Below are 15345 nucleotides of genomic sequence, written 5' to 3'. Positions count from 1 at the left end.
TTTATCTGAAATTCAAAATGAACTGAAATCTTGTATTTTATCCAACAACTTTTTTTTTTCTTTTTTTTTTTCTTTTTTTATTTATTTTTATTTTTATTTTATTTTTTAATATATGAAATTTACTGTCAAATTGGTTTCCATACAACACCCAGTGCTCATCCCAAAAGGTGCCCTCCTCAATACCCATCACCCACCCTGCCCTCCCTCCCACCCCCCATCAACCCTCAGTTTGTTCAGTTTTTAACAGTCTCTTATGCTTTGGCTCTCTCCCACTCTAACCTCTTTTTTTTTTTTTTTTTTTTTTTCCTTCCCCTCCCCCATGGGTTTCTGTTATGTTTCTCAGGATCCACATAAGAGTGAAACCATATGGTATCTGTCTTTCTCTGTATGGCTTATTTCACTTAGCATCACACTCTCCAGTTCCATCCATGTTGCTACAAAAGGCCATATTTCATTTTTTCTCATTGCCACGTAGTATTCCATTGTGTATATAAACCACAATTTCTTTATCCATTCATCAGTTGATGGACATTTAGGCTCTTTCCATAATTTGGCTATTGTTGAGAGTGCCGCTATAAACATTGGGGTACAGGTGCCCCTATGCATCAGTACTCCTGTATCCCTTGGATAAATTCCTAGCAGTGCTATTGCTGGGTCATAGGGTAGGTCTATTTTTAATTTTCTGAGGAACCTCCACACTGCTTTCCAGAGCGGCTGCACCAATTTGCATTCCCACCAACAGTGCAAGAGGGTTCCTGTTTCTCCACATCCTCTCCAGCATCTATAGTCTCCTGATTTCTTCATTTTGGCCACTCTGACTGGCGTGAGGTGGTATCTGAGTGTGGTTTTGATTTGTATTTCCCTGATAAGGAGCGACGTTGAACATCTTTTCATGTGCCTGTTGGCCATCCGGATGTCTTCTTTAGAGAAGTGTCTATTCATGTTTTCTGCCCATTTCTTCACTGGGTTATTTGTTTTTCGGGTGTGGAGTTTGATGAGCTCTTTATAGATTTTGGATACTAGCCCTTTGTCCGATATGTCATTTGCAAATATCTTTTCCCATTCCGTTGGTTGCCTTTTAGTTTTGTTGGTTGTTTCCTTTGCTGTGCAGAAGCTTTTTATCTTCATAAGGTCCCAGTAATTCACTTTTGCTTTTAACTCCCTTGCCTTTGGGGATGTGCCGAGTAAGAGATTGCTACGGCTGAGGTCAGAGAGGTCTTTTCCTGCTTTCTCCTCTAAGGTTTTGATGGTTTCCTGTCTCACATTCAGGTCCTTTATCCATTTTGAGTTTATTTTTGTGAATGGTGTGAGAAAGTGGTCTAGTTTCAACCTTCTGCATGTTGCTGTCCAGTTCTCCCAGCACCATTTGTTAAAGAGACTGTCTTTTTTCCATTGGATGTTCTTTCCTGCTTTGTCAAAGATGAGTTGGCCATACGTTTGTGGGTCTAGTTCTGGGGTTTCTATTCTATTCCATTGGTCTATGTGTCTGTTTTTATGCCAATACCATGCTGTCTTGATGATGACAGCTTTGTAGTAGAGGCTAAAGTCTGGGATTGTGATGTCTCCTGCTTTGGTCTTCTTCTTCAAAATTACTTTGGCTATTCGGGGCCTTTGGTGGTTCCATATGAATTTTAGGATTGCTTGTTCTAGTTTCGAGAAGAATGCTGGTGCAATTTTGATTGGGATTGCATTGAATGTGTAGATAGCTTTGGGTAGTATTGACATTTTGACAATATTTATTCTTCCAATCCATGAGCAGGGAATGTCTTTCCATTTCTTTATATCTTCTTCAATTACCTGCATAAGCTTTCTATAGTTTTCAGCATACAGATCTTTTACATCTTTGGTTAGATTTATTCCTAGGTATTTTATGCTTCTTGGTGCAATTGTGAATGGGATCAGTTTCTTCATTTGTCTTTCTGTTGCTTCATTGTTAGTGTATAAGAATGCAACTGATTTCTGCACATTGATTTTGTATCCTGCAACTTTGCTGAATTCATGTATCAGTTCTAGCAGACTTTTGGTGGAGTCTATCGGATTTTCCATGTATAATATCATGTCATCTGCAAAAAGCGAAAGCTTGACTTCATCTTTGCCAATTTTGATGCCTTTGATTTCCTTTTGTTGTCTGATTGCTGATGCTAGAACTTCCCGCACTATATTAAACAACAGCGGTGACAGTGGGCATCCCTGTCGTGTTCCTGATCTCAGGGAAAAAGCTCTCAGTTTTTCCCCGTTGAGGATGATGTTAGCTGTGGGCTTTTCATAAATGGCCTTTATGATCTTTAAGTATGTTCCTTCTATCCCGACTTTCTCAAGGGTTTTTATTAAGAAAGGGTGCTGGATTTTGTCAAAGGCCTTTTCTGCATCGATTGACAGGATCATATGGTTCTTCTCTTTTTTTTTGTTAATGTGATGTATCACGTTGATCGATTTGCGAATGTTGAACCAGCCCTGCATCCCAGGAATGAATCCCACTTGATCATGGTGAATAATTCTTTTTATATGCTGTTGAATTCGATTTGCTAGTATCTTATTAAGAATTTTTGCATCCATATTCATCAGGGATATTGGCCTGTAGTTCTCTTTTTTTACTGGGTCTCTGTCTGGTTTAGGAATCAAAGTAATACTGGCTTCATAGAATGAGTCTGGAAGTTTTCCTTCCCTTTCTATTTCTTGGAATAGCTTGAGAAGGATAGGTATTATCTCTGCTTTAAACGTCTGGTAGAACTCCCCTGGGAAGCCATCTGGTCCTGGACTCTTATTTGTTGGGAGATTTTTGATAACCGATTCAATTTCTTCGCTGGTTATGGGTCTGTTCAAGCTTTCTATTTCCTCCTGATTGAGTTTTGGAAGAGTGTGGGTGTTTAGAAATTTGTCCATTTCTTCCAGGTTGTCCAATTTGCTGGCATATAATTTTTCATAGTATTCCCTGATAACTGTTTGTATCTCTGAGGGATTGGTTGTAATCATTCCATTTTCATTCATGATTTTATCTATTTGGGTCATCTCCCTTTTCTTTTTGAGAAGCCTGGCTAGAGGTTTGTCAATTTTGTTTATTTTTTCAAAAAACCAACTCTTGGTTTCGTTGATCTGCTCTACAGTTTTTTTAGATTCTATATTGTTTATTTCTGCTCTGATCTTTATTATTTCTCTTCTTCTGCTGGGTTTAGGCTGCCTTTGCTGTTCTGCTTCTATTTCCTTTAGGTGTGCTGTTAGATTTTGTATTTGGGATTTTTCTTGTTTCTTGAGATAGGCCTGGATTGCAATGTATTTTCCTCTCAGGACTGCCTTCGCTGCATCCCAAAGCGTTTGGATTGTTGTATTTTCATTTTCGTTTGTTTCCATATATGTTTTAATTTCTTCTCTAATTGCCTGGTTGACCCACTCATTCGTTAGTAGGGTGTTCTTTAACCTCTATGCTTTTGGAGGTTTTCCAGACTTTTTCCTGTGGTTGATTTCAAGCTTCATAGCATTGTGGTCTGAAAGTATGCATGGTATAATTTCAATTCTTGTAAACTTATGAAGGGCTGTTTTGTGACCCAGTATATGATCTATCTTGGAGAATGTTCCATGTGCACTCGAGAAGAAAGTATATTCTGTTGCTTTGGGATGCAGAGTTCTAAATATATCTGTCAAGTCCATCTGATCCAATGTATCATTCAGGGCCCTTGTTTCTTTATTGACTGTGTGTCTAGATGATCTATCCATTTCTGTAAGTGGGGTGTTAAAGTCCCCTGCAATCACCACATTCTTATCAATAAGGTTGCTTATGTTTATGAGTAATTGTTTTATATATCTGGGGGCTCGGGTATTTGGCGCATAGACATTTATAATAGTTAGCTCTTCCTGGTGGATAGACCCTGTGATTATTATATAATGCCCTTCTTCATCTCTTGTTACAGCCTTTAATTTAAAGTCTAGTTTGTCTGATATAAGTATGGCTACTCCAGCTTTCTTTTGGCTTCCAGGAGCATGATAGATAGTTCTCCATCCCCTCACTCTCAATCTAAAGGTGTCCTCAGATCTAAAATGAGTCTCTTGTAGACAGCAAATAGATGGGTCTTGTTTTTTTATCCATTCTGATACCCTATGTCTTTTAGTTGGCGCATTTAATCCATTTACATTCAGTGTTATTATAGAAAGATATGGGTTTAGAGTCATTGTGATGTCTGTATGTATTATGCTTGTAGTGATGTCTCTGGTACTTTGTCTCACAGGATCCCCCTTAGGATCTCTTGTAGGGCTGGTTTCGTGGTGACAAATTCCTTCAGTTTTTGTTTGTTTGGGAAGACCTTTATCTCTCCTTCTATTCTAAATGACAGACTTGCTGGATAAAGGATTCTCGGCTGCATATTTTTTCTGTTTAGCACACTGTAGATATCGTGCCAAGCCTTTCTGGCCTGCCAAGTTTCAAAGGAGAGATCAGTCACGAGTCTTATAGGTCTCCCTTTATATGTGAGGGCACGTTTATCCCTTGCTGCTTTCAGAATTTTCTCTTTATCCTTGTATTTTGCCAGTTTCACTATGATATGTCGTGCAGAAGATTGATTCAAGTTACGTCTGAAGGGAGTTCTCTGTGCCTCTTGGATTTCAATGCCTTTTTCCTTCCCCAGTTCAGGGAAGTTCTCAGCTATAATTTGTTCAAGTACCCCTTCAGCACCTTTCCCTCTCTCTTCCTCCTCTGGGATACCAATTATGCGTAGATTATTTTTTTTTAGTGTATCACTTAGTTCTCTAATTTTCCCCTCATACTCCTGGATTTTTTTATCTCTCTTTCTTTCAGCTTCCTCTTTCTCCATAACTTTATCTTCTAGTTCACCTATTCTCTCCTCTGCCTCTTCAAGCCGAGCCATCGTGGTTTCCATTTTGTTTTGCATTTCGTTTAAAGCGTTTTTCAGCTCCTCGTGACTGTTCCTTAGTCCCTCGATCTTTGTGGCAAGAGATTCTCTGCTGTCCTGTATACTGTTTTCAAGCCCAGCGATTAATTTTATGACTATTATTCTAAATTCACTTTCTGTTATATTATTTAAATCCTTTTTGATCAGTTCATTAGCTGTTGTTATTTCCTGGAGATTCTTCTGAGGGGAATTCTTCCGTTTGGTCATTTTGGAGAGTCCCTGGCGTGGTGAGGACCTGCAGGGCACTTCCCCTGTGCTGTGGTGTATAACTGGAGTTAGTGGGCGGGGCCGCAGTCCGACCCGATGTCTGCCCCCAGCCCACTGCTGGGGCCACAGTCAGACTGGTGTGTGCCTTCTCTTCCCCTCTCCTAGGGGCGGGATTCACTGTGGGGTGGCGTGTCCCGTCTGGGCTACTTGCACACTGCCAGGCTTGTGTTGCTGGGGATCTGGTGTATTAGCTGGGGTGGGTAGGCAAGGTGCACGGGGGCTGGAGGGGCAGGCTTAGCTCGCTTCTCCTTAGGTGATCCACTTCAGGAGGAGCCCTGTGGCAGCGGGAGGGAGTCAGATCCGCTGCCGGAGGTTTGGCTCCGCAGAAGCACAGAGTTGGGTGTTTGCGCGGAGCGAGCAAGTTCCCTGGCAGGAACTGGTTCCCTTTGGGATTTTGGCTGGGGGATGGGTGGGGGAGATGGCGCTGGCGCCTTTGTTCCCCGCCAAGCTGAGCTCTGCCGTCCGGGGGCTCAGCAGCTCTCCCTCCCTTTGTCCTCCAGCCTTCCCGCTTTCCGAGCAGAGCTGTTAACTTATGACCTCCCAGACGCTAAGTCGCGCTTGCTGTTGGAACACAGTCTGTCAGGCCTCTCCGCTTTTGCCAGCCAGACTCGGGGGCTCTGCTTGGCTGGCGAGCCGCCCCTCCGCCCCGGCTCCCTCCCGCCAGGCCGTGGAGCGCGCACCGCCTCGCCGCCCTTCCTACCCTCTTCCGTGGGCCTCTAGTCTGCGCTTGACTCCGGAGACTCCCTTCTGCTAATCCTCTGGCGGTTTTCTGGGTTCTTTAGGCAGGTGTAGGTGGAATCTAAGTGATCGGCAGGACGCGCTGTGAGCCCCGCGTCCTCCTACGCCGCCATCTTCCGGAACCTCCTATCCAACAACTTTATATCAGTTGCAATTTATCTATTCAGCTGCTGCTGAACATTTGCATTATTTCCAATTTTTGAATATTATGAATAAAGCTGCTATGAACATTCATGTACAGAATGTTCTTGTGGTCACATTTTCATTTCTTTTGGAAAAATATGTGGGAATAGAATGCTGAGTCATAAATGTATTATAAGGTTATTATGTTAACACTATAATAAAGTGTCAAATTTCTTCCTAAAATGACTGTACCAATTTCACTTTATTCAGAATGAATAAGAGATCTAATTGATTTACATTCTCATCAGAAGTTATTATTGCTTTTATTTTTAATTTTGGCCATTCTAACAAGTATGAAATGGTATCTCATTGTGGTTTTACTTCACATTTGCCTGGTGACTAATAATGCTGAATATTTTTCTTTTTTCTTTTTTTTTTTTTGAATATTTTTCATTGGTATATTGTCCACTTCTTTGTGTGTGTGAAATGAAATGTCTGTTCAAGTTTTTGTCCATTTTTCTGTTTTATTATTGTGTTTGTTATAAGAGTTCTGTATATATTCTGAGTGCATGTCCTTTGTCAGACCTGTGTATTGTAAATATTTTCTTTCACTCTGTGTTTGGCCTTTTTACTTTCTAAATAGTGTCTTTTAAAAGGTTTTGATTTCAATAAGGTTCAGTTTATCATTTTTTAAATAGTAAATGCTTTTCTACCTAAGAAAAGCTACCTTGGCTTGATTAAATCAAGGTCACAAATGTTTTTCATTTAAGTTTTTGTTTTTGAAGTTTGATAGTTTCAATTTTTATATTTGATTTAAGATCCATGCCACATTAATATGTATACATGGTATGAGGGAAGGGTCACATTTTATTTGTTTTTCCAGAAGGATATCCAATTTTCCCAGCACCATTTGTTGAAAAAACTTTCCTTTCTCCCAACAAATTAACAATGGCCTTGTCAAAAATCATTTCACTAGATATGTGTGGGTCTATTTCTGGACTCTATTTTTTCCATTGATCTACATTGTGCCATTTCCACTTTCTTAATGCTGTCTTAAAATTATATATCGTAGGTCTTCCAGCTTTGCTGGTTTTTTTTTGTAACTGTTTTGTCTATTTTTAGTCCTTTAAATTTTCAAACAAATTTTGGAATTAGCAGGTTGATTTCTAGACACAAAAAAGACTTCTGGGATTTTGATTGATATAGCATAAAATTTATCAATTTTGGAAAAACATGTATCTTTAAAAATACTGAATTTCTAAATCAATGAATAAGTTACACTCTATTTAGATCTTTAATTTCTTTCAGCAATGTTTCATAATTTTTATACAGAAGATTTACACCTTACATAACATTTAGTCTATTTTAATATTTTTTGATGCTATTGTAAATGCCACTTTTTGAGAGAGAGAGAGAGAGAGGGAGAGAGAGAGAGGGAGAGAGAGAGAGAGAGAGGGAGAGAGAGAGAGAGAGAGGGAGAGAGAGAGAGAGAGAGAGAGAGTAGGGGAAGGGCAGAGGGAGAGAGAGAATATTAAGCAGGCCCCATGCTCAGTGCAGAGCCTGACATGGGGCTTGATACCATGACCCTGGGATCATGACCTGAGCCGAAATGAGGAGTGGATACTCAACTAACTAAGCCACCCAGGTGCTCTGTAGATGACGCTTTTAATTTTGATTTCATTTGTAATTGTTGCTATGATTTAGAGATCTAGTTGACTTTTTTTATAGTTATAGGTCTTACTAAGATTATTTCTTTTTTAAAAAATTTTTAATGTTTATTTTTGAGAGAGAGAGAGAGAGACAGAGACAGAGATTGGGGGGGGGGAGGGGCAGAGAGAGGGAGACAGAGAACTCAAAGCAGGCTCCAGGCTCTGAGTTGTCAGCACAGAGTCCCATATGGGGTTTCAACTCACAAGCAGTGAGATCATGACCTGAGCTGAAACTGGATGCTTAACTGATTAAGCCACCCAGGTGCTCCTAATAGTACTTCTTTTTGAGTGACTTTTGGTAGTTTGTGTCTTTCAAAGAACTGACTCACAGCTAAGTTGTCAAATTTATATAAAGGCATAGCCTTGTTCATAGTATTCCTACAACATTTTAATGTCTTTAAGATTAATAGTGATGTACTATCTTTCATTCTTCACATCGGTAATTTCTCTTCTGCTTTCAGATTCTTCATCAGCCTTGCTACCATGTATTGATTTTATTAATCTTTTCAAGGAAACAGCTTTTGATTTTAATGATTGTTTCTAATATTTTTCTTTTTTTCTTTTTTTCTTTCACTAATTTTTGTTCTAGTCTCGATTATTTCCCTTCTTCTGCTTGCTTCGGGTTCAACTTGCTCTTCTTACCCTAGTTTCTCAAGTTGGAAAGTTAGTTGATAGATTTTAGGTCTTTTTTTCTTTTCTAAAAGAAGAATTTAGTGCCATAAGTTTCTCTTAAAGCAGTTCTTTAACTGTATTCCGCAAATACTGATACATAGCAGTTTCATTTTTATTTAGTTAAAAAAGTCACTAATTTTCCTTGAAACTTCCTCTTTCAGCCAGAGATTATTTAGAAGTGAGTTATTTAATTTTCAAATATTTGTGGATTTTCCAGATATATTTCTCGTAGTGATTTTTATACTTTCGTTCTATTATGGTTTGAGAACATATATTTATTGTATGTTTTTTTTGAAATTGCAAAGTTGTTTTTTTAATGGCCCAGAATATTGTTTACTTCCGTGAACATTCCATGTGTACTTGAGTAGAATATATTCTGCTGCTATTGGGCAGTGTTCCATAAGTGTCAGTGAGATCTAGATGGTCAGTAGTATTGTTCAGGTCATCAATAGCTGTACTGATTTTCTGCCTACTTGTTCTATCAAGTACTGAAGGCTTCAACTAAAATTGTGTGTTTGTCTGGTTCTCCTTTCAGGAGCAGCAGTTTTTGTTTCATGCATTTTGAAGCTTTTCTTAAGTGCTTAAGCATTTAGATTATAATTTCTGGCTTATGGATCATAGTTTCCTATTTCTTTGTATATCTAATTATTGCAGAATGTACACTGAATTCTGTGAATGTTACATTGCAGAAACTCTGAATTCTGTTTTCTTCTGAAAACAAAGTTAATTTTTGTTTTAGTAAGCAATTCAAATATTGCCTGATCATCTTGAACTTGTGTAATTCTGGTTTTACACTTTGTTAGGGGAATCTGTTGAAAGTCTCAAAATTTGGCAGCACCCAACCGGTAAGTTCTGTCTCCTCTGGGGATCTTGTCATGGCTTGATTTTGTTAGGGTAGGTCTAGAGTCAGCCTACTCTAAGGTATGGCTTTACTCTTAAGGTGTGGCTTTTTTTGGTGGCTCAGCTATATGTCTGGGGTATTTAAAATGTTAATGTAATCTCTCCATTCTGGCTGGGCTGTGCTTTCAACAGACTTCCAGTATCTTTATTCTACTCTCAGCTTTGTAGTAGCTGCTCTCTAGTAAGCCTTGGGAAGTCTTATCTTCAGACAAGGATTTCCAAGTGGTGCTTACAGGGACTTCTATCCCCACACCTCACTCCACAGGTCTCTCATTGCCTCTCCAGTTGCTTACGCTGTCCTGAAACTCTATCTCTGTCTTTCAGTTTAGTGAAGTGCCATGTTCTGTCTAGATTCTAGTTCACAGAGATGGGGGTCAGAGGTGTGTTCCTCTGCAGAATTGCTGCAAATTCATGGAGTTTCCTCATGAGTTTCCTTTCTCTCTGGAATCACAATTTTGTGCTACCTCTTGTCCAATGCTTGGAAACATACATCCTATGCTTTTCTGGTTGTTGATGGGAAAACGCTAGCAAGTATCAGTTAATCCTAATATATTAATTTTAAAATATGTGTATATCATAGAAATAAAGGCATTTATTTAAACACACATTTCCCCGATTTTTCCACTGGGGATGTCTGGAACTTTTATTTATTCCTGTGCTTACTATTATTTCTCTGCTCAACCATGGCTGTGAAATTTAGTTTCCATCATGAGTCAGTATCTTTAATTTGTTCTTTGGATTATGTTTTTAAGATTTATTATTAATTATATAGCAAGGGGCATCTCTGTATAAATACTGGACTTTTAGTAAGGCAAGTAGTAACTTACAGAGTGTGATTTAAGATGTCCCAGAAAATTCCTAATTCCAAGTGGGAAACTAAAGATCTTTGGTGTTTGACGAAGGGAAGTCATTCAAAGTGCCAAAAGAAAGGTCAAAGAAGTTTGTTTTCGCAAACTACAAGGCAAAGGATGACCTTAAGCCATTAATGAGTTTGCTATTCCAATTATGACCATAAATAATGGAGATAAAAGGTAATTACTGATATAACAAAAGTTTTTATTAAAAGAAAAAGAAAGAGCAAAAAATTATTATGACCCATGGAATATGGTTTATAAAACATATACACTAAAATAAAGTTTTTTGTTATTGTTGCTTTTTGATATAGTAGAATTTTATTCTGTACTTTAATTTCAAATCTCATCCTTTCATATTTTACAGGGTGCTCCCCACAATAGTTTCACGTGATACTGAGGAATGAATACTTTGGGAAATGTAAATAAATGGCTTTATAGCTATCAATTTTAAATACCTTTTAGGATATGATATGTCCTAATATCAAGAATCTTAGTTTACTATATCTCTTTCCAAGTATGATAATACATTTCTTGTCCAATATTGGATCTATGTGCTTCTAAAAATGGTCATAGTTTTCCTTTTGCCTTACCATTGTCTGTGACAGTCCCACTCTTAGCCACAAGATGGCCTTGCAAATCAACATTTGGCAGACATCAATTCTCAGCTTGGACTGATGAATTTGTTTCATATTTCTTTGTTATATTTTAATATATCCTTCATTTATTTTTCTTTTCCATTTGCAGTGAGAGCCAGTAAGAACTAAATATGGCTTTAAAAAACTGACCTTCAATGATGCATTTCTTCTTTTGGTTGCTGCCATGCTTTCTCATTCATAGATGTTTCATCTAGGACAATTCAGCAGTTATTCACACTCCTCCTACTCTGTAGAAGTTATTGTTTTGTTACCTTATTTTGGAACATTGAACTGCTTTAGCTCTAAATAAGGACACAGGTTACATAGTGTACTTACATTGGGAAACTCCATTATAAAATCATAAGCATTTGCTTCCTTTGCTGCTTTCTCAATCTCTTCATCGGTCACACCATCTCGTCCATATTTAATATTATTATTAATGGTGGTCCCAAACAAAACAGGCTCTTGGCTGACCACTCCAATATGTTCTCGATAATACTGAACATTTAAAGTTCTGATGTCATTCCCATCTACTGTGATCTGCCAATCCAAAGGAATAAATCATGTGGTGATACCTTACACTGCACTGGGTTTAGAGTCTTGTTCTTTAGTTCAAAGTTTAAGCTGAGAAGCAGGCTATTTCAGGAATCAACGATTGGCTTCTTTTGATAAAATATTTATAGGATGTGTATTGTCAACAGCCTTTTCTGGTAGATGTGAACCAATAAAACCTCAAAAAAAACACTGGCTTAAAATATTGCCAAACCACTTGAATATCCTTATTTTAAGATCCACAAATTAGGTGCTACATAGATCCCTGGCTATAGGAGCCACAAATGTTGTCATGTAGACACATGTAACAAACTTCAGTTTTGTTAACTTAAGACTGATGTGAACTTTGCATTTTTTTTTCTAGGAAATACCCTTTCTTCAACACCTCACTCTGCTGCAAAAGTCAAAAGTGTCTTCTATTCTTTCATATAAATAATAGTAAAAGAATACTGTCTTCTCCATAAATAGTGCCATTACCCATTACCCCACATATTCCAATGACAGAAGCCGAGGTTTGATAATTATAACTCCCAGAGCTTCTCTTTATCACCAACTCTGGAATTCTCTCTGGGCATGAGTATTCTATGCAACTGCTTTATATATGGAATGCTTAACCATAATTTATTTATTTAATATTAACATGGATACATGAATCTAGTATACTCCAAATGAAAACTTAGGAAGTCAAATTTAAATGAACCAGGCTCTAGGAGAATAGATTTTCTTTTAAAAATAACAGTTGAAAATTTGAATAGAAGCATTAAGATTTATGCTTCTGTGACTATCATAGTCTTGTTCTCTATGACATTTACAAGGGTAACAAAGTCAAGTGCAACATTATGGATGACAGAAAAAAATGAGAGAGCATATTTTCTGCAGATATTCTGCTGGGATGTTTTGAGAAATGGAAAAACTTGTAAATTCTGGGTACTACAAATTATGTCATTTTCCTCCACAGCTTTCATCACCTTCTAAAATACTATATAATTTACTTATTTGTGGTTCTCTACTTATTACAATGTAAACTTGATGAGGGTAGAGGTTTTTATGCTTTGCTCATCTATGTTCCCTAGCACCCAGAACAGTGCCTAGCAATAGGTGCTCAATAAATATTTGGTGGATGAATGAATATGCAGGAAAGAAAATGATATGGCTTCTCTCAGGTCCACTGTTAAATCAAAGTTGAGATAGCTGTAAGTTCCCTATAGTAGGTGGTACTTCCTAATTTCATCATGTGGGCCATGCACAATTTTGCTAGGTACACTTACAAAGCCGTTGTCAGGATCATATAACCTCTGAAGAAGCTGGACTGCAGTACTCTTCCCACTGCCGTTGGGGCCAACCAAGGCTACTGTCTCTCCAGACTTAATTTTGAGATTCAGACCTTTTAGGATCTATTGGGATGTAGGGGGAAAAATTCTATATAACTAGGATAAGTGAGAATATGATTCACATATTTTCAGAAATTTAATGTAGAATTATAAACAGAAAAAGAATTCTGTGACACTTAAAAACAAATTTAGACCGTGTTTTGTTTCATGTACATGTATAATAAAAATCTACATAATTTTGGAAAATAATATTTAAAAATGTCTTACCATCTCTCTCTATAAAGAGGAGATCTAGATTAAAAGTACACAAAAAATATTAACTAGCCATAGCAAACTGTTCACATTTTCGGCTGAAATACTTTATATCAATTTCATGACTACTAAGTTAGTAAAAGTTTTTTTCTTTTAATTTGCAACAATTGAATGAAATCTTGCCAGATATCTTCATGAGCTATTTAAGGAAGTTCTTTCTTAAAAAATATATATTTAACATTATTGAAAAATACAGTAAAACCTTGGCTTGTGAGCATAATTCATTTCAGAAACATGCTTGTAATCCAAAGTACTTGTTTATCAAAGCTAACTTCCCCATAAGAAATACTGGAAACTCAGATGATTCGTTCCACACCCCAAAGATATTTATATGAAAATGATTACAATACTGTAATATAATATAAAATAACAAAGTAAATACAAAATAGAAAGAAAAATAAACAAATTAAGCTGCACTTACCTGGCTGGTGTGGGGGAGATGAGAGAGAGGAGGCTTATTGTGCAGGACGACTTTCACTATCACTAATGGAATCACTGCTATCTATTGACTCAATGGAATCTTTTTCTGCATGGGGGTCACTGTTACACTTACACGGATGTCAACTACAGTAAAGTATTAATAAACTCTTGTCATACTGTATTTAATGTAACTGGCAATAAGGCAGCAGAGGAAAGGGTCTGTATCTGCAGGCAGCCTGACCTAGAATGAAGCAAAGCCTTCCTAAGCTTACTCTTGTATGAAAAAGCAAAGGGCTATCCATAGGGGCTTTGAGGTGACAAAAAAATACACTAGTGCCAGTTGTGAGCACCTTCCAATGTTCTGAAAAATCACTGATTTCTGCCAAACACTACAGCCTGACACTCAGCATCCAAGCATGGGAGATGATCACCCACAATCTCACATCCCGCAAGAGAAAGAGAGAGAGAGAGAGAGAGAGAGAGAGAGGAAACCATTGGCTCCATTGTGATCATGTGACATTTGGCCTCACATACTATTCGTATTGCAAGACACTGCTCATTTACCAAGTTAAAATTTATTACAAAGGTTTGCTTGTCTTGCGGAATACTCATAGAACAAGTTACTTGCAATCCAAGGTTTTCCTGTTGCAAAGTAAGACAACTGGCAAGACTCCTTAGGTGCTCCCATGAATGAATTCCGCTATTAGAAACCCTCCTTTTCTAGTGCTGGATCTCATGGGGACATTGAAACTCAGGGTAGCACTTTAAAATATTTCTCAATGCCTGGAGGTTGCTACCAGCTTTTAGTGTCCTAGGGACTTGCAGTGTGAGAGAAGCCTGACAAATAATGACAGAATGGCAGAAGCCCTACCAAAATGACAACAGCAATCTTGTTGAGAAACTCTCATCTATCTTTGCTTGCATTTATTATGTACTCAGCTTAAAAACATGGGAATCTCTCTTTGGGCTCTCACTTTGATCTCCCTGTTTGTAAATAAACAGACCCTTTAAATAACTTAAACATAAAACTTGCAAAGGGTCAAGCAGAGAAGAATTCTTTGAAGGAGGTGAGAAATTCAGGACTCCTGGTGGGAGTACCTCCTCTGTCATCTCCACTTTTACCCTGGAGTTGGTTTCTGTACTTTTGTTGGAAGAATATGTGTTTTATTTATTTAAAGTGGTAACGAATTTCTTTGTTTGAAATTATTCACTCTTTAGCTTAATAAAAAGGGATATATTTCAAATGTTCACTTAAAAATAGTTTGAAACCCAGAGAACACTTTACCATGCAATATAATGGCACAATTGGTACTTAAGTCTCTAAGAGCCAACCCAAATGTAGTTGCAAATGTGTGTTTCTGTTAAGAAAAATGGTAGAAGGCAACACTATGTCAATAATGGTGATTAAGTAACAAAAATTTCAAAAAGAGCTTTGAAAAGAGAATTTCAAAGACATAGAGAAAAATAAAGAAGTAGGAGTAGGCAGATCTTTTCTGAATGCAAATTATGCAGGGACATTTGGGCACTTTTATAGGCATTAAAGGTTGATGGCAAGAGTAATTTTTATCAATTTCATTTAAAATAATATTGTCCTTTTTGTATAAAATAAGTGTTTTATTAGTAATCACTCTTTGCAATTTTTAACTAACTACTTTTTTTGGATAAATATACTAATAACATGAAAAGAGGAGGACAGAAGAGACAAACCTTTTCACAAGAACTTGTCAAAGACTGAACAATGGAGGGTAATAAACTGGGCTGCATGTGCACCTGTGCACACGTGTGATTGTCTGCATGTATCTAAAAGTGAGAAAGAAAGTACCTGAGACACAAATGCTGGTCCAGTAAAGCTCTTAGGAAAAGGAGAAGGAAAAGGCACAACACATGCATAATTCCTCAGGTTAGAGACTCTGAGGTTAAAATGAGTTACC

General features: G+C 37.6%; 1 protein-coding gene across 1 annotated transcript in view; it reads right to left on the bottom strand.

Moving 5' to 3' along the window:
* ABCB5 (ATP binding cassette subfamily B member 5) overlaps positions 1–15345 on the bottom strand; it is a 116543-nt gene that overhangs the window by 79672 nt on the left and 21526 nt on the right. Inside the window, exons 11-12 of the mRNA XM_078441464.2 lie at positions 12620–12745; positions 11136–11339 (exon numbers count right to left, since the gene is read on the bottom strand). Coding sequence (XP_078297590.2) covers positions 11136–11339; positions 12620–12745 — 330 coding nt within the window. The remainder of the gene's footprint in view (positions 1–11135; positions 11340–12619; positions 12746–15345) is intronic.

This window comes from Panthera onca, chromosome A2, assembly GCF_046562875.1.
Source record: "Panthera onca isolate mPanOnc1 chromosome A2, mPanOnc1 haplotype 2, whole genome shotgun sequence".
Classification (NCBI taxonomy): Eukaryota; Metazoa; Chordata; class Mammalia; order Carnivora; family Felidae; genus Panthera; species Panthera onca.
This window is presented reverse-complemented; position numbering and strand designations above follow the sequence as displayed.